The 22,049-nt window shown below is 42.8% G+C and overlaps 1 protein-coding gene across 4 annotated transcripts; it reads right to left on the minus strand.

Annotated features, from left to right (window-relative positions):
- Positions 1–590: 590 nt before the first annotated feature.
- Positions 591–22,049, minus strand: camk1gb (calcium/calmodulin-dependent protein kinase IGb). 4 transcript variants are annotated; one of them, XM_061257304.1, is made up of 13 exons: positions 21,969–22,049; positions 17,982–18,093; positions 12,265–12,390; positions 10,869–10,943; positions 9,604–9,742; positions 8,604–8,727; positions 7,966–8,041; positions 4,908–5,020; positions 4,709–4,787; positions 4,291–4,378; positions 3,383–3,744; positions 2,272–2,382; positions 591–1,704 (listed from the first exon to the last, which is right to left on the minus strand). In XM_061257304.1, exons 2-12 carry the CDS (start codon positions 18,065–18,067, stop codon positions 2,301–2,303), a joined length of 1,350 nt encoding a protein of 449 aa, XP_061113288.1. In that variant the 5' UTR covers positions 18,068–18,093; positions 21,969–22,049; the 3' UTR covers positions 591–1,704; positions 2,272–2,300. The 4 variants fall into 4 exon arrangements, with proteins under 4 accessions (XP_061113288.1, XP_061113289.1, XP_061113286.1 ...); XM_061257305.1 differs by lacking the exon at positions 21,969–22,049 and adding an exon at positions 21,826–21,889; XM_061257302.1 differs by lacking the exon at positions 21,969–22,049 and adding an exon at positions 21,385–21,557.

A 22,049-nucleotide genomic window follows, 5' to 3' on the forward strand; every position in this document is an offset into this window, starting at 1 on the left:
TCTTTTCTGAAACCAGACAATGTTCATCACAACCTTTGTGCGCTTTCTATATTTGGACACATGAAAGTTGATGATTGGGAACAATGTGCCCTTAGATTAATACTGTATATATTTTTAAAACATCCTGTCGTACCATTCATTCTTCTTAAATGTATCTTTTGTGGCCAAAGTGTGTTACTGTGAAAAATGTTTTCCCCTCCTGCATTTTACCAGACCACTCATTCTAGGCTTGATACTAAAACATATTAAAAAGCATATCAGTATGCTACACAATTCCATTAAACATTTTACTCTTTAAAGTTCATTTTCATCTGTAAATTTGATTTTGAAAAGGGCCAATGAATCTGCCATTTCATTTACATTTGGAGAATTCAGAAAATGTTTCTGCCCACATACCTCTTGATGTCTTTGGAAACTTACAGCGGTGGTGATGTGCTGTGTACAGTATGGGTTATGGGGATAGGTTAGGGGGGACCAGGCCAAGGCACTGAATAAGAGTAGCTGAATAGATAGATTATCCTATCAGATACACATGCTCTGCATATTTCCGCAAAGCCAACATCCACTCAAATGAATATGATGGCATGGAATAGCTTTCACTTTTTTTTTTATTGGTCAAGATACTAGCAAAGACAAAAGTAAGAGTTACTGGACATACTTAATAAAACCACCATTCTTTCCACGGACCAATCACAAATATGCCACAAGCAGCTCAGTTTACATGTGTTAATAGATCCCATATTAAATATAATCTCTTTAACATGATTATTCAAATATTTACAGCAGAAAAAAAACCCTTCGCTCTAAAAGTGTGAGCGTTGGTGGGTTGGCAACACTCAAAGAAATATTTACACCACCAAAAGACATTCACATCAATAATTGTCCAGATTTCTCACCTCCGTTGCCGGATTTAACGTATTTAAAAATAAAATCTGGCATTTCAGAAACACATGAATATGGCATTTCAGAAATACAGTATTACACGCCTCCATTTGCTTTCTCATATTCGTAACGAACAAGTACAATCTCTTCACTGTCGGATATTTCCTCTCTAACATGCAGCAGCTTGGTTATACATGTTTATATGTACAATCATCAAAAAATAGAATATAAAATGGTCACACATTCTGTGTTTTAACCATACCACAGAGCCTTGATCATTATGGAACAGCTACATCAATTGTGTATTGCCGTTTGTCATGTACTTGAATGGTACAGTATGGTACAATACATTACATTTACCAGTGTAGCTTCACGTGGACACAGAAACTTTACACTTGAATAAATCACACAGACACAATTCCCATAGCATTCCACTACTGCAATACCGCTTTGGTTTCTCCGAGGGTAATACTGTGTCTTAAATACAGCTCTCTGCGGGATTACAGTGCATTCCTTTATGCAGATGTATATACAGTACATTCATATAGAGTGGCTCTGGCCCTCCTACGCAAGTGGGTCTTCACGAACGATAATTAGGATGTGCCACTGTCTGTAAATATGTACATGTTTAAATGTGTGTGTGTGCGTGTGTGTGTCTATGTGCTCTTCTGAATTGCTCCACATTTAGGGATGTTGTTTCCGTAATGGCCAAAAGGCCATCCCACGTCAATGCTGCCATTCAGTCCACGCCATTGGCCAGTCCACACAAACTGCTGACTGAGTGTCCTGCAGCCAAGGACTCAGCAGAAAAAGATGTCAGACCTGAGAGAGAGAGAGAGAGAGAGAGGGAGAGAGAGAGGGAGAGTGAGAGAGTGAGAGTGAGAGTGAGAAATTGACTTCAGTGTTCCAGTGTGTAGCTTCCAAATTGCAATGTCTACTACAAGCATCATTATTAATAATAATAATAATAATAATAATAACAATAATAATATTATGTGTGTACCAGCATGCATGTATGTGCCACATGTATGTTCACAGGTGAATGCAGCAGAGGCATGGGTGTGTGTGTGTATGTGCCTACATGTGTGTTTGTGTGTTTAGAGCAGCACTATTCAACTCCACATCCTGCGGGCCACAGTGTATGTAGGTATTTGCACCAACCGTGCGCTACACCACCTGATTTCACTAATGAGCTTATTATCTGAACCAAGCAGGTAAAATAACTTTGGAAATCAGGCGGTGTAAACGTTAGGAGCAAATACCAAATTCAATGAACTGGAGTTGAGAAATAACACAGTATCAGCCAAAAGAACAAACATTGTGTCACTGTGTGTGTGTGTTTGTTTGCATGTGTACAGGTGAATGAGGCAGACAGCAGTACCTGCGTACCTGTATTGTCACCGTCTCACTGCTCCAGGTCACATGACCGTGCACACGCCTGTCTGCAGTGTCTGCAGTGTCTGCACATTCCCATTGGAGCCCCTGAACATGGTGCCGTACCTGCAGCACAGAGTGGAGTTACATCACCAACCCTGAACATCAATCACAACCTGCAGCACAGAGTGGAGTTACATCACCAACCCTGAACATCAATCACAACCTTCAGCACAGAGTGGAGTTACATCACCAACCCTGAACATCAATCACAACCTGCAGCACAGAGTGGAGTTACATCACCAACCCTGAACATCAATCACAACCTGCAGCACAGAGTGGAGTTACATCACCAACCCTGAACATGGTGCTGTACCTGCAGCACAGAGTGGAGTTACATCACCAACCCTGAACATCAATCACAACCAGCCTGCAGCACAGAGTGGAGTTACATCACCAACCCTGAACATCAATCACAACCTGCAGCACAGAGTGGAGTTACATCACAAACCCTGAACATCAATCACAACCAGCCTGCAGAACGCACTGTGTGGTAAACTCACGTATCTGCTTACCGTCAAATGGTAAATGGTTGGCATTTATATAGTGCCTTTATCCAAAGCGCTGTACAATTGATGCTTCTCATTCACCCATTCATACACACACTCACACACCAACAGTGATTGGCTGCCATGCAAGGTACCAACCAGCTCGTCAGGAGCATTTGGGGGTTAGGTGTCTTGCTATGTTTCGAAACAGCTGGTCGCCGGTTGACGGTTTCAGACCAGCTCCCAGTTAGACATGGATTGACCAGCTCAAGCTACGTTTTGAAACAGCTGAACCACCTACCAGCTCATACCCAGCTAGACCAGCTTAATGACCAGCTTGGCCAAGCTAGTTGACCAGCTCCTATCCTGCTAGACCAGCTTATGACCAGCACAATTTTCAAGCAGGTCAAGCTGCCATAGCTGGATTTTACAGCAGGGGCCAATTATTATTTCAACTTGGAACAATTTAGCTGAACTCAGTGAACTGAAACTGCATTCACGCCAGCCCTGATGGCATAAGCTGTAAAAAAAAGCACTGGAAGATGTGGCATATATAATATATGTGAGTATATCCGTACTGTTTGACGGTGCCGTTGAGGTTGGCAGGCTCAGAGTGGTAGGTGTGCTTGCCCTTCTCCGTCAGCGTGTTGGCGTGGCAGCTTTCCGTGTACGTCGACTCGCTGTGACTGGGCCTCGTGAGGCTGTAGGGACCGGACTCTATGATCTTCGGATTGGACGGCAGCGTCATGTGACCGTGAGACAGGTTGCCGTTGGGTTCCAGGTTCTCCGGGACCAGGTTCTTGCGAGACGGGCCGGGGGAGGAAAGGTCAACGACCTTGATGTCGGGCACAGGTCCCTGGGCTTGCTTGGCGACCATCTCACTGTGGGCCAACTGCAGTTTCTTCATGTGGTTTATGGCCACCGTCGCATTGAAGGCTTGCTGTAACCCAAACAACAAACAGGCAGGCTTTGTGAAAGAATGCAAGCACTACAGGGTCAAAAATATGTTTACGTCACATGTTACACTTTATTGCCTGTGTTTGTAATATCTACACAAAGCCTGCAAAAAGCCTTGATAATAGACACCATTTCAGATGTTGTAATCCATCATATCTGTCAACATTTCTGCTATAAGTCTCTTTATGGAAACGTACTGCAAGTTTATTTACAGTAGGCCTTTAGAAAAGAATATATTTTATAACAAAAACCATTTTCCTAATTTCTCTGATGGTTATCAATAGCGATCTTAAAATAGGGAATTTCTGTTGCACTGTTGAATCTAATCTCAGAGACTTTCCTTCATAGCAAACCAGTGATGGTAACCCCAGTGCGGCCTCTCAATGTAACTGAGTGTAGTTCAGACATTGGGGCATTACAAGAATGCTGGCACACAAAATGATTCAATAATTCACCGTGAACTGGGCCTGCCACCTCTGTTTTTCATTCGTCCTCAGGTGAATACGAGTGATGGAGGCAGAAGACTTACTTTCCACTTGGACTTGGCGAAGTTCTTCTGGATCTGCATGCTGACAGAGTGGTAGATGTCCTGGCTGCGTGCAGTCTCTCCAATGATCCTGGAGAAAGAGATTAAAGTCAAGTCAAGGGTCAGGCTTTGGAGTGTGCCCAGCTGAAAAAACAGCTCAAGCTAGGTTTAGAAACTGATGATAGCTGGTTGACTGGTCCAGACCAGCTTCAAGCTTGACATGCGTTGACAAGCCGAAGCTATGTTTTTAAACAGTTGGTTGACCAGCTACCAGCTCAGACAAGCTAGCAGCAGTAGCTGGTTGACCAGCTCATACCGAGGCCGACCAGCTGGTCTGAACTGGTCAACCATTTTGAGCTGGGAGTTGGTCTGAAATGGTCAACCAACCACAAGCTGTTTCAAAACCTCTGGTCATACCCACCAAAGGTGTCTGAGGGCCTGCTCACAGGTGTAGCGCTTTTTGGGGTTCTTCTCCAGCATGCTGCGAATAAAGTCTTTTGCTGTGGAAACAAAACGCAAAAAACAAATGTCAACAACTAGCCAGGGTGGTGGTGGTGGGGGGGGGGTGAACTGGGGTACAGGGACACACAATAGGAGCACAATGACGCAGAAATGCTCACCAGATTCAGAGATGTCATCCCAAAACGGAGAGTCAAACTCGTACTGCGCTCTCATGATCTTGGAGAAGAGCCGTGTCTCTGTCTCTTCATAGAAAGGAGGGTATCCACAGAGCCTGGGGGAGAAGACAACATTTATTTATATAATATAAACAATAAATATCCTCCCCTCTTGGACTTCAGTATTGTATGCTAGTACTGCAGGTCCTTTGACCTCATATGGTTTAACTACTGTCTCATTTGTAGACAAATTCTCAATTTTAGTGTGCAAATGAAGTGAGGCTTTTTTTACCTATGAATAATGTTACCTATAAAGGATCATGTAAACCTGAACACATTTAAGATCTTACTTTAAATAGTCTTCAGTAAATAATGACTTATTTTATTATTTAAAAAATGCAAGTAGTGTGGCTCTTATTCACAACAATGTTGGTGGTAGTCCACTAGGGGGCGCTTTAGCTCTGCAGCTGCAATGATCCCTTTATAATCAACCTGCATTTCAAAGGTGCACAGGAAAACGGCCGTGTCTGAATTACCACACTTGCCTACTATTGAGTATAGAGGTTGTGTACTATTGTGTATACTCAATAGTAAGAATGTGCACTGATTCAGAGATGGCAAAGTTTTAACCACCAATGATTTAGTATACCAATCTGGTGATCATAGGCCCTTAATTTGAACACAGATACTACCACACAGGATTGATGCCATACATATTTCAATACTCGCTATGAAACAACAGATTGTCATACTGACCTATCTCTTAAGCTCTAATCAAATCAGCCATCAGCCTGCAATTATCATAACCTTTGCCTAGTATAAATTATTAAAGAGAGAGATTAAAGTGAAGAGTAAACTCCGGAGACAGCTACCAGGCAAAGCACACAAGTGTCAGGCATGTTAAACACTTGCTGAATATGTTTGGAATTTTCAAGTCTTACCACAACATCTTTTATTTTGTAGTGTATCAATATCAATGTTATTGTAACATTATTTAAAAATAATTTCAGGTGTTTAATCTCTTGTATAGTACAGTACCTATACAAGAACATGTTGAATACTCATTCTTGTGAAAGAAAAATAGAACCCAAAAATAGAACCCAATTTTCTAAGCTCTCAATATATTGGTGACAATTGATCCGAACTAAGTACAATACTATACTTATCAGCAAGGCCAATTCTTTTGTTTTTTTGTTGCAATACACTGAATACATTTTGAGGTAAAAATATGAACACGAGACAAGAGTTCAGAATTCCAGCCTTTATTTAGTGGCATGGCTGAGTCTGTAAATCAGATGAGCAGCAGCATTCTGGATGAGCTGATGGTGGAGACACGGATGCCAGTGAGATGGGAGTTACAGCAGCCCATGTGAGCGGTGAACGGTACCTGGACAAAGAGTTCATATGTTTCCCCTGGCCAGAGTTCCCCACAGACTGATGCTTTCATACCATCCTCCCTCCCACTCGGCTAAGAACTGTGGTCTGACCCCGTAGGACCTGCTGAGCTTCTCAGAAATGACCTGGCCCTGCAGATTCTCCCTGCACAACAGCAGGGGAGTCTGCCAATCCTTACCCATGAGACACCACAGTCACCCTCGTAGTCTGTAGTCTGGACTACTCTAACACCTTACTGGACCTGTGCCATCAGGCGATTAGACTAGCCCAGAGAGCAGCTCTTTGTCTGGTCTTCGACGTGGGTAAATTCACATATGGTAATGTCACTTTGGCACACTTCTTCACCGGCTGCCCCCATTCTGTCCCTGCCCTGAGGTCATGGACTGCTGCAGCCCTGCTCCTCTCCTGGCCCATGCCCACGCTTCAAAACATCCTGAAGCGACAGATTTATCCCCCTGCCCTCTGAACGACATACTCTACATCCATCCTGTCAACTTTCTAGATTACCTGCTAGCTTAATACCTGAACTGTTACCATCTTAACCTCTCAGCTTGGCATTTCAAACTCCAAATGGTACTGCCTCTTCCTCTGTTTAGATGGTTGATGATTACACCAAGTCCTCTTGAACCTGATCTCTTATTATTCTCTCGCCAGCTGGCAGTCCAATCAGTCAACAAGGCGGATTCACTGGCTGTTTTCCACGAACATCTAAAAACATATTTGGCGCTCAATACTGTCTGGTCTGTTGGTAAACGGTGAGCACTTGGTAACCTTGTATTAGTGGCAGGAAAATGGCAAGTATTGTTGGGCTGAATGGCCAGGTCTCGTCGTTTTGTTATGTTAACAATTAATTACACCTCAGTACATTTTTCTGTCTTAATCTTACAGGTTTTATGGCGGCACTTATATATAATTGTAACTTTGCTTATCTGTAGGGGTCTTGCAGTTTGTGACCATATGAAATACACTTTTGTAAATCATTTTATCTACAAAGGAGTTGCTAAATAACTCAACTGTTCAGTGTAAGTTTGCCTTGTTCATTGAGAATAGTTGTACATGGACCTTTTGTTTGCCCAGTGCCGTCCAGAAGGAGATGGGCTCCCCCTCTGAGCTCGGTTCTGCTCAAGGTTTCTCCCTGTTAGTCAGGGAGTTTTTCCTTGCCACCCTAGGCAGAGGGGGTCTCAGGCCAGGGCTCTTTGTAAAGCTGCTTTTGAATTTTTACATTACATTAATGGCATTTGGCAGACGCTCTTATCCAGAGCGACGTACAACAAAGTGCATACCCATAACCAGGAATTGAATTAGCCTAAGCCGTCATCGATGTGCTGTGCAGTGCCTAAGTATCTGAACAGTGACACAATTTCTGTTGTTTTTCGTCTGTACATCAGCACATTGGAATTGAAATGAAGCAATGAACATAAAGAAAAAGATAATATGTATAATAATTCCTACAATGATCACCTGATAGCAACTGACAGTCTGCACTTTAACATCAAATTCATTATTTTATCTCAAATCCAGTATACTGCATTACAGAGCCAAAACAACAAAAACAGTCAAAATACTCATGCACTGCACTGCATGCACTATTTGAGTTCTCAAATAGGAAGCAGTTGATTATTAATTCATTGGTGATCGGTGTTTCTGTGATAGGTACTGTACTCACAGGATGTAGGTGATGACTCCGATAGACCAGCAGTCCACTGCCTTGTTGTAGGGTTTCTGGGCAAGCACCTCAGGAGCTGTTGAGTCAGAGTGGGGGTGCAATTACATTCTCACACCTGTGCTGTGAGTTTACCACAAGAGACTCTTGATTTAAACTTATTTGTGATTATGACTTATTTGTGTGAGAGACCTGTTTGTGTATGTGTACAGCTGACAGTCCACTGATACTGACAGCATCCTTAAGATCACATGTTTTTAAGAGAGATTTTTATTTATTTTTATTTAAGCATTCCCTGCTCCCCCCCTCCACCCACCCTTTGGAGGACTATTTTATTTTTTTCATACTTACAGTAGTACCTATACCACTCACCTCCCACCAATCCAGGAAGTGATTAGTCAATCCATCACTTCCTAGCCGATTACCTTTGTGGCTAACTGTTACCATAACTACTTTGGATTATGCTGTGTCAGTGTACTTGCTGGTTCCAATGAAGATAATCAATAAACAAATAACAAGAAAGGGGCTAAAACACTCATGGTCCTATGGCATGGAAGATAACTCAGGTCCTGCTCTCCAATAGGCTGACTCTCTCAGTCCTTACCCACCCTTCCCAAGCCCAGGCCAGTGGGGCTACTCACCCACATATCCAGGGGTTCCACAGGCTGTTCTCATGACACCATTGTCCTCCATCTTGGAGAGGCCAAAGTCGCTGATCATGATTTTGGAGTTCTCATCCTGGCTGTAGTAGAGGAGGTTCTCAGGCTGAGAGAGGGAAAGAGACGAGGGGACAGGACCTTCTGAGATTTCGTGGTTTTACCCGAACGCAACACATTTGTTGAAGTCCAGAGGGAGGGAATTATTGAACATATTACATATTAGCCCGGCTATTGCAAAATGTTCTCAAAATGTTACTGGAAGGTTTTGTCAGTACATTTTATAATAATGTTACGTGAATTGGCAGTAACTAATGTAGTTAACTAACAAGTTCATCTGTACAGCTTTGGTAAAGTATTTGTACATCATAAATCAATGTGACCTTCATATTGGAAGGAAAAAAGTTAATATATTTGTTAATGCTTTACTAATTATACATTTATGTATACATGTAAATAATACATTAGTTAATAGTTAACAGATGCTATAACTGATGAAAAGTTTCATGCTAAATTAATGTATTTATAGATCATGATTGAATTAATGATTAACAACTACATTAGTAAATACCATTGAGCCACCATTTGCAACCGACCCTTTTTGAAATACGTGTCAGGGCATTTTTCAGGACCACAGTGAGTCAGGGTTATGGCTTGACATCTCAAACAGTATCTGAGAATGTGTGCGTGTGGAGCAAGCCGCCAAAACTGGGCTTCTTTTTTGAAGCTCATTTTGTGAAAAACTGGGGCGGTACCCTATGGGTACATAAATTTAGCATAATTTGTATCTTTTTTGCTTGGAAAACATGCTCCTTTGTATCCAGGGAGAACATCACTGTACTTTCAGGGAACATTTGGGAAATGTCATCCTCGAAGCAGCGAAATGTACCTCCACTGTCACTTTGTTTTAGAGCGTGCAGTCAGTGGGCGATATAACAGGCCCCAGATGTTTCTACAGCCTCTCAGGTGTGGAGATGCAAGTTACCTTCAGGTCACGGTGTACAATGCCGTTCTTGTGGAGGTAGCCGACGGCGTTCAGCACCTGCTGGATCACCAGGCTGGCGTCCTTCTCCGTGTAAACCCCGCGGTCCAGAATGCGGTCAAAGAGCTCGCCCCCAGAAACGCTGGTGGAACAGGAGGGGGGCGATTAGGACATTTCTGTTCCCTAATCACAGAAGGAAAAACATTGCAGTTATGTTTGTGAAAGAGCGTGTCCAGGGACAATACTGTGTACTGCAGGGATCAGCAACTCACGGTCCTCAAGGGCCAATAACTGCAGGTTTTCCACCCTCCCTTTACCCGGGAGTCAGGTGTGAAACCAGTCAGTAGCACTAATTACTCAGGGGAAAAGAAAACCAGGGCTGGGTTTGGATTCGAGGGCTGCAGTTGATGATCCCTGGTGTACTGTAGTATAGTACTGGAAACTCCTGTAAACAATGGGACCCTCCTGTAGTGACCAAGCAGAGCTAGGACTGAACACATCAGCTGACTGTCTGGTTACGCTACTGAATCAGTGCACAGGAAACTTCAGCATGAAATCAACTCTTACAGAATGCATATAGTCCCAAATCGAATCATATGTACTCTGTTAGAGTCGAATTAACACCGGATATTTTACCATGTGGCTGTGCTTACTGCAGTGGGACATCCCCATACTGAGGAGAGAAGGAGAGAGGGAGAGAATGACAGAGAGAAAGATGATGAGGGAAGGACAGAAGGAGAGGAGAGAAGGAGAAAGGGAAGAGATGAGAGAGAAGGAGAGAAGGACAGAGGGGGAGAGGAGTAGAGTAGGACAGAAGGAGAGGAGAGAAGAAGAGGAGAGAAGGACAGAGGGAGGGAGGAGTAGAGAAGAAGAGGAGAGAGGGGGAGATGAGTAGAGAAGGACAGATGGAGAGAGGAGAGGAGAAAGGGGGGAGAGGAGAGGAGAGAAACAGAGGGAGAAGTATAGAGAAGGACAGAAAGAGAGAGGAGAGGAGAAAGGGGGAGAGGAGAGGAGAGAAACAGAGGGAGTAGTGTAGAGAAGGACAGAAGGAGAGAGGAGAGGAGAAAGGGGGAGAGGAGAAAAACAGAGGGAGTAGTGTAGAGAAGGACAGAAGGAGAGAGGAGAGGAGAAAGGGGGAGAGGAGAGAAACAGAGGGAGTAGTGTAGAGAAGGACAGAAGGAGAGAGGAGAGGAGAAAGGGAGAGGAGAGAAACAGAGGGAGTAGTGTAGAGAAGGACAGAAGGAGAGAGTATGCAGTACTGCACTCACAGCTCCATGACCAGGTAGTAATGGGTCCGGCTCTCGTAGAACTGCTCCAGTCTCACCACATTCTCATGCTGAATCCTGCAGCAACACAATTCACACAAATCACCACCTGTCATTCACACAAGACCTCCAGCATTAACACACAAGCCTTTCATTCAGAATGCCACAGAGCAGCAATATCCAGTACTGTGATCCTCAGTGTAAACATTTCAGCCACTCTTGGAGACCGAAGGGAGTGAAAAATGTATTTATTATGAAACACTTTGAAATTAAAACGTGTTTCAGCTGGAAACCTTCCTCAGGGCAGTTATTGCAAGACAAAAACAGTGACTCACTGTTGAATATTTTGTTATTTATAATAAATATTTTTTTCATTTCATCACCAGAACATCATTCGATACTAAATACTGTGATCCTGTATGGCATCAATTCTATTTAAACTCATGAAATGATTTTAAAATAATTTCATTTCATTTTGTGAATTGACTGAACTGACCCCCAAACGTGCTGCACGTTTAATATAAAATACGAGCACTTTTTCACGGGGCGCTGAGGATATCTCGAATGGCTATTCCCAAGGTATGAGTAAGGAGGCATTGCTAAAACAGCATCTTTGGTTTGGTCTTTGTTCTTCAGGAGACAGGTGCAGAGACAGGAACTGTAGATCCAGGTGCCTGAGCACCTGCGTCTCGGGCCCCCAAGTGACCTACGTGCCCCTTTCATTTGATGAACAAATATATTTGCATTATTATGATTTCTATCATTCATTTTCATTAATTAATTTGTTTTGGTATATATTCGGGTGTAGTAAGATGTTCACTTTGAGCACCTGGCCCTTAAAAGGCCACTGCATAGCCCCCTTTTCCAGCCATGATAAAAGATCAATTGGGCCCATTTCCAAACCAAATCTTTGATGAGGTTAATTTGCATCGCTGACATCTGGTCCCTAATATTTAATGGATGCAAATTGTGTGGATTATTCATAAAAGATGTCCTTTAACAAATATTAATTTGCCATGTTCAAAGACATGCGGTGAATCGAATAAACAACATCAGTGGCTCATCAAAAAACACTGGCCCTCCATTGAACTCGTAACATATTTTCATAACAGAACCTTAAAAATGCTGACCTGGGAAACTAGCCATTTTGCTATGAATATATACATATTTACTTGTGTAAAGTAGTTTTTTTTTTGGTTCCATTTTTCAGTACATTACATTCATTTATTAGATACTGTTATCCAGAAACAGTAAAAATTTAATATTGATACCAATCATTAATAAGAATATATTTTTAGAGGAACTGCATGCATTACGAGTAAAACCAGAGATATTATTGTTAAAGGTTCCTCAGATCTATCCTGGTTTCCACTGGAAGGAGGTCAGAATGAAGTCTGACCTTCTCAGCACAGTGATCTCGTTCTCCAGGATGTTGTTCTTCTTCTGTTTCTTCTTTACGCACTTTATGGCGAAGTCATTTCCTGTCTTCCTCTCCTTCACCAGGTATACCTCCGAGAACGCCCCCCTGAACAGACAGGCAGGAAGAGAGAGGGAAACGTCAGGTCATCACACACCTGAGTCCACTGCAGAAAAAGAAACAGCTCAAGCTATGGTTTTGAAACAGCTGGTAGCTGGTTGACCGGCTCAGACCAGCTCCATACTCAACATGGTTTGATCAGCTCAAGCTATGGTTTGACACAGCTGGTAGCTGGTTGACCAGTTCAGACCAGCTCCATACTCAACATTGTTTGATCAGGTCTAGCTAGGTTTAGAAGTAGCTGGTAGCGGTTTGACCAGTTCAGACCAGCTCCATGCTCAACATGGTTTGACTAGCTCCAGCTAGATTTTGAAACAGCTGGTAGCTGGTCACATCTGGATTTTACCCCAGGGCCTTTAATCTTTCATTGAAACTCAGATGTTCTCAGACCCAAGTGAATGTTTCTGGTGTGGTTGCTCTTCAGCTGCATGATAAGAGCTCCTGTTAACCTCTATAGCACAGTGAATCACCATAGCATCCATTTTAGATGATTGCCGTAATTGTAATATGATATGCTCTGCGAGTGGATTGTATCACTTTGAACACAGAAGTGACTGATATTCTCATGGCTTTAGGACATTACCCACAATGCAGAGCTGAAGATAACATTGTTGTTAATGAGAAACGTTTTGGAACAAGACTCAGTTCTAAAACTAAAAAACAGAAATGTCCATTAGGTTTGAAAGTTTGCCTCCTGATGAAGTGCACAAAAACAAATTACGTGGATTCACATTGAGAAGCTATTTTAACAGGAAAATGTGTATCTGAATCAAGTTGAGAATAGTTTTTTGCCTATGTACTTACCATAATAACTAGTGACAGCATTGTGATTTAGTTCAGTGAGCACAGATATCCTTATTTTGCTAAATTTACCAAAAAGAGCTAACAATTTCCTAATTTTTTAAATGAAAAGGTAATGAATAATATTATTATAATATGAAATGTTTTTCTTTTTATGCCCTCGGGGCTTTCTAAGAAATCATTGGTTGATGATTTTTAGAGCAGTTAATAAGATGACTTTGAAGAGATGTTTTTTTCCCGCTTTAAGTCTGAGGAGGCTAACGAGCTTGCACAGAGAGCTTTGCTTCCTGTCCTGTTCCGCTGTTCTGAGCTATCTCTGGCTGTGTCTGTGAATAGCTGTCCCAGCAGGTGGATTAAGCAAAGGCTAATCGCTTATGCAATGGAAACTGCAGCAGGCTCAAAGCTCAAGGTATTTGCTTTTGGGGTGCTGAGTGCATATGTAACACAGATAGACCTTCCCCAACATGGGGGTCACGTATGAGTGCACGAGAGTGCACGAGAGTCACAAGAGTGCACGAGAATGATGTAACTGATTTTGACGAATGGTCACAGTTGCAAATATGTCAAGACTGCTGTGAAGGCAGGGGTGCACAACAAGGGCCGATCCGTTTCAGAATTTTTGTGCCAACTTCTGCTCTTAATTATTTTATTTAGTCAGTCACATCTTATCTGGTGTATGAGTACTGGCTACAGCTGCAGACTGCAAGTGTGTCCGAATTATTTTAGGATGTGCTCAAGTACAGTATGGGACTGTGACTGATTCAGCACTTGTACAAAGTACTGAATTGGTGGAAGGCATACGTATATACTTAATATTGCATGCAACCAGTGTCCATAATTCCATGAACCGATTATTTAATTTGAGTTAATTTGAGAAGTGGGCTTCTTTGTTTAAAGCAGGATAATTACAGTATATATGCAGTAGATATGAATGCGCCTCCATCTGTTTGCTGACTGTATTCTGCACCAGTCACTCCAGGGGTGACAATATGTCCACCTGTTGACCTTATGCAGCAGGTATGAGGGTATTTACCCTCAAAATGGTTTCAGGCTGACAAGTACTAGCCTAGGCGGCACGGATGGTGCAGTGGGTAGCACTGCTGCCTCACAGCACGGAGGTCCTGGGTTCGAATCCCCGTTGGCCAGGGCCTCTCTGTGTGGAGTTTGCATGTTCTCCCCGTGTTTGCGTGGGTTTCCTCCAGGTACTCCGGTTTCCTCCCACAGTCCAAAGACATGCAGGTTAGGCTGATTGGAGAGTCTAAATTGCCCATGGGTTTGAGTGTGTGAGTGAATGAATGGTGTGTGTGTGTGTGCGTGCGTGTGTGTGTGCGTGTGCGTGTGCGTGTGCGTGCCCTGCGATGGACTGGCAAACGGTCCAGGGAGTATTCCTGCCTTTCGCCCAATGTATGCTAGGATAGGCTCCCTGCGACCCTGTTCAGGATACGTGGGTTAGGATAAGGAATGAATGAATTACGTACTAGCCTAAAATCCAAAAACTGAACTCAACTCAAACCAGAACAGCCAACCTCAATTTCCACTGAAATGTCTTTGTGAGATATTATGTAAGAAATTCACACAAAAGGCATTGAAAATTACGAAATCGCCCCAAAAGAAGGCTGTTGTCGCTCAGCTAGCACAAAGCTAGCTCCCTCTGGCAAAATGCATGGCAACAAGTGCAGTTACCATGGAGACCTGGGTCAAATTCATATTCATTATTCATCATCCTTTGCTCTTCAGACCCTTCAGGTTCTACCCTGTGCAAACAGTGTCAACTCCTTTTGATCTTTCACATCAGATTGAGCTCAGTCTATTCCATCCTTATCGGAGGACCCAGGTGGTATCTAACAGATAAAAAGAATAGAGTCTTTTTCAATGAAATGAATTGGAATTGAAATCCGATTGGATGACAGGGATACGTGTGATGATTACTCCCTCTCGGCCCTGTAGTTTTATTCCCAAGCACGGCTCTCAGAGGCCCAAGGCAGGACGGCAGGAAAGTGAGGGTTCATTACGGGCAACAACAGAGCTGCGGGGAATGTAATTGTTGTGAGACAGGAGACCCCGTGGGATTAAATAACAGCCTCCATGGGGCCTGTGAATCTGCAGATGGAATAAACAGCTCAGAGAAGGGACACAGGTGCTGCTTGAGGCAGCTGGAGTCCTGCTCTGACTAGACGATGTTCAGACTTCCACAGGTCCGTCAAAAAATTAATCTCTCCCCTCTTGCAAATTTCCTTCATTTTTCCCCCAGCGGTGGTTGGTGAGCAGAAAATCGGTGGGGTGTTGAAGGAATGTTACAGTGTACACACACATACTAGACGCACACACACACATACACACACACACACACACCTACAGGCACAGACATACACACACACTCATGCACACACATGCACACACATGCACACACATGCACACACATGCACACACATGCACACACACACACGCACAGACATGCACACATACACACACACCTACAGGCACAGACAGACATACACACACACACACACACACACCTACAGGCACAGACATACACACACTCATGCACACACATGCACACACATACACACACACACCTACATGCACAGACATACACACACACCCGCATACACATGCACACATACAAGCACACATACACACACACACCTACAGGCACAGACATACACACGCACACGCATACACATACACATACACACACACATACACACACGCGCACACACACACACACATCAATTTCACTGAACCATGTGAAAAATACTTCCCGAAGCACACCAGAATATTTAATACTTCAGGACACTTAAAGCATAAGTAAAGTTCATATGAATTATCCTAAGTATATTATTTATTATTTCACACGGGGATGTTTAACAGGGCGAGCAGGCAGGAACGGTAAACACGGCCCCAGCAGCTCAGGGTGGCTGTCCTGTTGACAATGTGAGAGATGTAAAGATCAGCCAAAGCCCCCTATAAGCGCTCTCTATCCAGTTAAGTGTTCTCTCCTCCTCCGGATCCTTTTACAATCTGTCAGAGACACGGGCTGCGTGTGAACACGCCTGTTAATATGCACCACAGCGCCGAATGCATTCCCTTCTCTCGTTATCTAATGCTGACGTTGGGCATGAATCCAAAGGCATATCTCACATTGCTTGGACAATAATGTTCTCTCTTGAGCAATTCCCATTCTTTACAAAACCTGAATTTTTAAAAACCTTTTCTTTTTGTGTTTCTTTTGTTATGTCCAGCACTACACCTGTCCTCTGAAGCTAGCGCTAGCACTCATGTGTTTCTGTGTATTTTACACTTGTGCCAGGCAGACTGCAGCCATCTCATCAATGAGTGGAGCCACTCTTGCATTATGAGAAGGAGCCTTGTCTGAAGCGCATTCTCCCTGGGTAAGGTTGCCAACATTCTCTTAAAAATTATTCATTTGATACAATTTGGCAATGCTGGTTACTTAGCAAATCCACAATATTTGCAGTTCATCCATAATCATGTAGCAACCTGAAATTTAGGTAAACTATTCACCAAAGTGCAATCTACAGGACAAAAAAGTCAATTTTGGCTAATTCTGGCTTGGTGTGTGCTAAGGCCAATATGGAGCTCCTTGCAGTTCGGATCCACGTTACGCCATGGGACATGTTACTGCATTGAGTGCGAGTTTATGGTCCTAACATGTCTTTTTTGAATAAGGACTCAACTGCGGGCTGACGTAGGAGCCGGTTGATTCCAGTCCTATAAGCCAGCGGTCTTCTCAGACGAGGCCAGGAGGGCTCCAGATTACTACAGCTAGCGGTGCCAAAACGAGGCGTAGTTAAAGTAGGTCTCATACAAATCCGCTCAGCCCAGTAATGCTATCCGTAGCAGCCTAATGAGAACAGTGGCTCTCCTCGCTTCGGATAGAAACTAGGCCAGCCTCCATACGGCACGGCCCTTCCACACAAAATCACAAACACGCTCTCGTATTTCGTCTTCTATTTTCAGCTACAGTCTTATTTCTTTATTTTTTTAGCATTCTCTAAAAGTACACTTATTCATCTTCTACTGACAAGGAGCAGATGTTTAGTCCTTTGTACAATAACCATAAAAACAAAAATCAGACTCACTTTTTGCCTTGGGCATAAAATGATCTGCTATTTCTTTAAAAGAAAATATCAGCACAAGAGTGAAGTTCTGAAATTTTAATGTAAATTTTAGGTAATTTAGCAAAAATTTTAATTAAAATGTTTTATTTCATCCAAAGTGATTTACAAGTGCATAAATTCTTCAACAAGCATCAAATCCATGAATAGAAAAACATGCATGAAGAGCATTTCGAACCAAAAGAAATAAAGAAATAAAGAATAAAGGAACAATCTCATGCTTGAGAAAAATTGAACTACTCTGTAACATTTTCTCTCCTAATATAGAAATTAAGCCAGACAGTTTCACATCACAGTCACTTGTCACTGAACAAAAGCATTCTCCTTGAGATCTGAGATAACGCCCTGTGGACTAGCTTTTTGTACTGTAAGCTCTTTCATTATAAATTGGGCCTCCAATGCGAGGTTGATCATATCCAAATCCCATCCTAATTCAGAGAACACGATTATTTGCAACTGCAGCCGTGGTCATGAGCGAACCCCACTGCTCACTGCACGGTTCTCCTCCGATACATGGTGCTGTTTGGCCAAAGTTACGAATTAAAAGAGAGGGTGGTCTGGTTCATGAAGACCAGGGTTGCTAGCCCCTGCTATGGCACAGAAAGGGGGACGGACACCTCCAGAGGGGCGAGTACTTACGATCCCAGCACCTCCACGAAGTCGAACACCTCCTGGATGTTGTTGGTGGTCTTCTTCCACTCGCTGTTGGCTTCTTTGCGACCCATTTCGGCTGGAGCTTCTACAGGGATTTCTGTTGGCGAAACCCAAACAAGAGCTTCGTTACAGTGCTCTCCACCTCCAAGTAAAAATACAAACAGCTAAACAAGATGGCCGACGGAAAACTAAGTTTGAACGTTTGAAGGCAATTTTCTCTGCTTGAAAAACCAATGGTGAGGCAGCCTTCAGGGATGTGAAGGCAAAATGTATACACACCACTGTGCCATGGGGACAGCTGAGAGCACCTGACAGGTGACTGTCTATCTGACAGATGGCCTGAGATTTAAAGCTTCTTGGTAAACGGCAAAGCACAGCTAGAAGACTACAGGCTTTCAGTGCAAAGCCAGCACCTCACAGTACAATGCTCAACGATTAGTCACCTAACGGATTAACACAAATCATTTATGCCCACGGAGATCACTCTGTTTTTTTGGTTCATCTCCAAAGAGGAACCCTTTTAGTTCTTCATAGAACCCTCTATCATAGGTACGAGGTGAGAAACCATTTTGCCCAACAAAGAACCCATGAGCTACACTCACCGAGCACTTTATTAGGAAGAACTGTACACCTACTTTCTCATGGGATTATCTAATCAGCCAATTGTGGGGCAGCAGTGCAATGCATAAAAACATGCAGATACGGGTTAGGAGCTTCAGTCAATGTTCACACCAACCATCAGAATGGGGAACAAATGTGGTCTCAGTGACTGTGACCGTGGTATGACCGTGGTGCCAGGCGGTCTGGCGTAAGTATCTCAGAAACTGCTGATCTCCTGGGATTTTCACACACAACAGTCTCTAGATTTTACTCAGAATGGTGCAGAAAACTAAAAAAACATGCAGTGAGCAGCAGTTCTGCGGGTTGAAATGTGATGTTAATGAGAGAGGTCAGGGGAGAAGGGCCTGACTGGTCAAAGCTGACTGAAAGGTGACAGTAACACAAATAACCACACGTTACAACAGGGGTATGCAGAAGAGCATCTCTGAACACACAACACGTCAAACCTCTGAGTAGATAGGCTACAGCCGCAGAAGACTTAATACAACATAAGTCTAATAAATACCTAATAAAGTGCTCAGTGAGTGTAGATAGTTGACTTGGAGGTCAGAAATCAAAAGAGTGATAGGTTGCAGGCTCCTATGGAATAAGCCACAAGGGTGCTTAAATAACAGCGATTACTTGAAACGCACACATCACAACTCTCAAAATAGTTACTTTATGAACAGCACACAGCCAATTGCCCATGTTAAAACTGCATTTCTGAAGAAACATGCTACATATACTAATGATTGAGTGGAGCCATTCATTAGACAGACTGTCAGATTAGTGCTGGTACCATTGTGACTCAGTCAAAAAGAAAGAGGTACCAGTTACCTGAGGGCAGGTGTGTCATTTGATGGCTTGCACCCTGGCTAAGCGCTTATCATCCCACCTCAGCCAATCACAACAAAATTACTTTTCCCCCAGGAAATGACAAATTGATTGGAATCAATCAACACTTTAACTTTATTTAATTATTGTGTAGTTTCTTTGAGCAAAGTTTGAGCTACAAATCACATTAGGTGTACACCAATCTTCGTCACACTCCATGGCCTTGAAAAAACCTAGCAAAAGGACTGGCAAACCATATGGGGCGAAAGGCTCCCTGAACCAGGAATATCCATGTATCATTCTGCCAAGTAGGTTAGGGATCAAATTCATTTCAGTTCAGTCGATTTAAGAACTGAACAAAGACATTCTGAAATGAAAGCACTTCATTCTAATTCAGCTCAAACCGGAAATGGAACGGGTAAATTCAAATATTGTACACTGCTCCGGATAAAAGCGTCTGCCACATAAGATGTAATGTAAATTAAAACTTTCGGCTGCTAGTCATGGCCCCCTCTCTGGCTCCATTCTGCTCTATGGGTCTCATATAAAAAGACTGTAGTGCTAAAGCCACCGCTAGCCTGTTAGGCTAAGCATTAATGAGCCCGTCACTTGGAACAAAACAAGGCTTTGAAAGGCATCAGATCCGCACCCCATGAGGCTGGGCCGTGTCCCACTTATATAACGGATTAAAGACTCTTGATCTGTAGTACCCGCCAGACCAAGAACTACGACGTCAGGTCCGGTAGTCAAATCCCACGGACAAGGATTTTAATCAATACATGATCCATCACGATTAAAGCTCAGCCCACGCTTTATGGTTATTACGCATACTGATGCACATAGATGCTTTGTATACCTTATCGAAGCCGAATGCATCACGAATAATTACTTTGCTGTGTCAGTGTGCCTAATTGGGTAACCTATAAACAAAAGAACATCCAATTATGAAGGATGTTCTCAGAGGGGTCAGACGAGCAGAGATTAGAAAATGCTGTCAACGTATGACAACACTGCAACAGTAGGGATGTAACATGTAAATTAATTATTAAAAACTAGTGGAAAACGCAGTTTTTGTGTCTACGTGGGTGCAACTTTTTTAAAGGGTGTAATTGGGTCATTTCTTCCCCCGTTGTTTTTTTTTTTTTTTTTTTTGCATTGACCAATTTAGAGCTGGGCACTGAAACATTATACGTTCAAATGCAAAGTTCAATTCGGCCAGTTGCATAGCCTCACAATTACATATGATGAAAGTAGTCAAAATAAACATTTTCGATTGATAAAAAAAATTATACATCAGCCAGAAGAGTCACATAAAGAGTCGTAACATTTGATCATATGATATGCCTATAAACAACCACCATACCAATATCTGCTCCCCTCTTGCACTTAGGTACCCTAGATCCAACACAGCTACCTCTGCCTTATGTAACCCCCTGTGTAATTTGCTGTCAAATTCAAAGCCTGCTAAAACGCGTCAGTAAGTTATAGCACTACTCTGAAAACGGCATCCAACAGTAACAAGAAATAATAAACTCAACCAGGAAGTATGCCGTAACCTAATTGTGCGTAAGTACAATCAAGCGTAGTTTTCACTGCGTGTGCTGTAGGCTACTTGAGACACCCCGCGGACATAGGACTGCGATGAAAACTACACTCCATGGAATTCACGATGAAAGAACAATACCTACACTATGTCATCCCTGCTGAAAAAAAACAGCTCAAGGCAGGTTTTTAAACATAACTGGATTTTACACCCCGGATTGCTTGTCTATTTTAGATATATGTATGCAAAATAATAATAGCAAACTTCCCAATGATTTGAATAAATTATCCTCAACGTTAAAATTATAGAATGTCCTGAAATATTAATTTCATATTAATTTCAGACTATCGAGAAAGTTTCCGATTTATTATCAGGCTGTATATCTGTATTAACAGTCGGAGTTCACCTTACCTTGAGGTGAATAACAACTCCATCCACAAGTTCGTTTCTTATTGAAGCAATTGCTCCGGCAAATGCAAGGACAACATCGATAAAGAATTGCTTGGGATAGTGGGAGGAATCGATACGCTGGTTGCATAGAAACCGACATCGACTGCAGGAAAGTTTAATTCTGCATGCCAAGGCGAGTGTCCACGGCTTGTGTGAGAGTCCGCCAATATCCACTAACATCCGAGCCGACACTGAGTAATCATCTGGAAATACGAGACGTTTGAAGCTTTGGAATAACTCCAATTAAAACACAGCCAATATAGCAATCTAACAATCTAACCTAGCAAAAAGACTACGTCAATAATTCGAATAGATGAAGATTACTTTTAAGCATTATTATCAACTCGGGCACGCAATGCATTCACCAAAAAATGTAAACGATATAGCAATCTAACAGTTTACCTTTTGGCCAGAGAAGAGCATTTAGCGAGGTCTGTCCAAACAACCAGCCTACTTGAGGACTTGCAGCGGCAATACGTGTTGTGAATGACCAGGTAAGAGAAGCAGCTTTTTCTACCCGGGCGGAGCCTACTACTCTGACTTACCTGGAACCTATTGCCGACTCTCCTGTCAAAAGCTCCCGAGGTCTGGACGGATTACTCTGTCGAGAAGCACAGAAATAACGA

The sequence above is a fragment of the Conger conger genome, chromosome 10 (assembly GCF_963514075.1).
Source record: "Conger conger chromosome 10, fConCon1.1, whole genome shotgun sequence".
Taxonomy (NCBI): domain Eukaryota; kingdom Metazoa; phylum Chordata; class Actinopteri; order Anguilliformes; family Congridae; genus Conger; species Conger conger.

What these genes read in the sequence shown, in the direction of transcription:
- camk1gb (XM_061257302.1), bottom strand. Translation starts at nt 21,523, where the DNA reads ATGTCGGTTTCTATGCAACCAGCGTATCGATTCCTCCCACTATCCCAA. An exon ending in TACTACCTGGTCATGGAGCT is followed by an intron (nt 9,743 to 10,868) that starts GTGAGTGCAGTA and finishes CTGTTCCACCAG; the next exon opens with CGTTTCTGGGGGCGAGCTCT. An exon ending in GGAGTCATCACCTACATCCT is followed by an intron (nt 5,021 to 7,965) that starts GTGAGTACAGTA and finishes CTTCTCCCCCAG; the next exon opens with GCTCTGTGGATACCCTCCTT.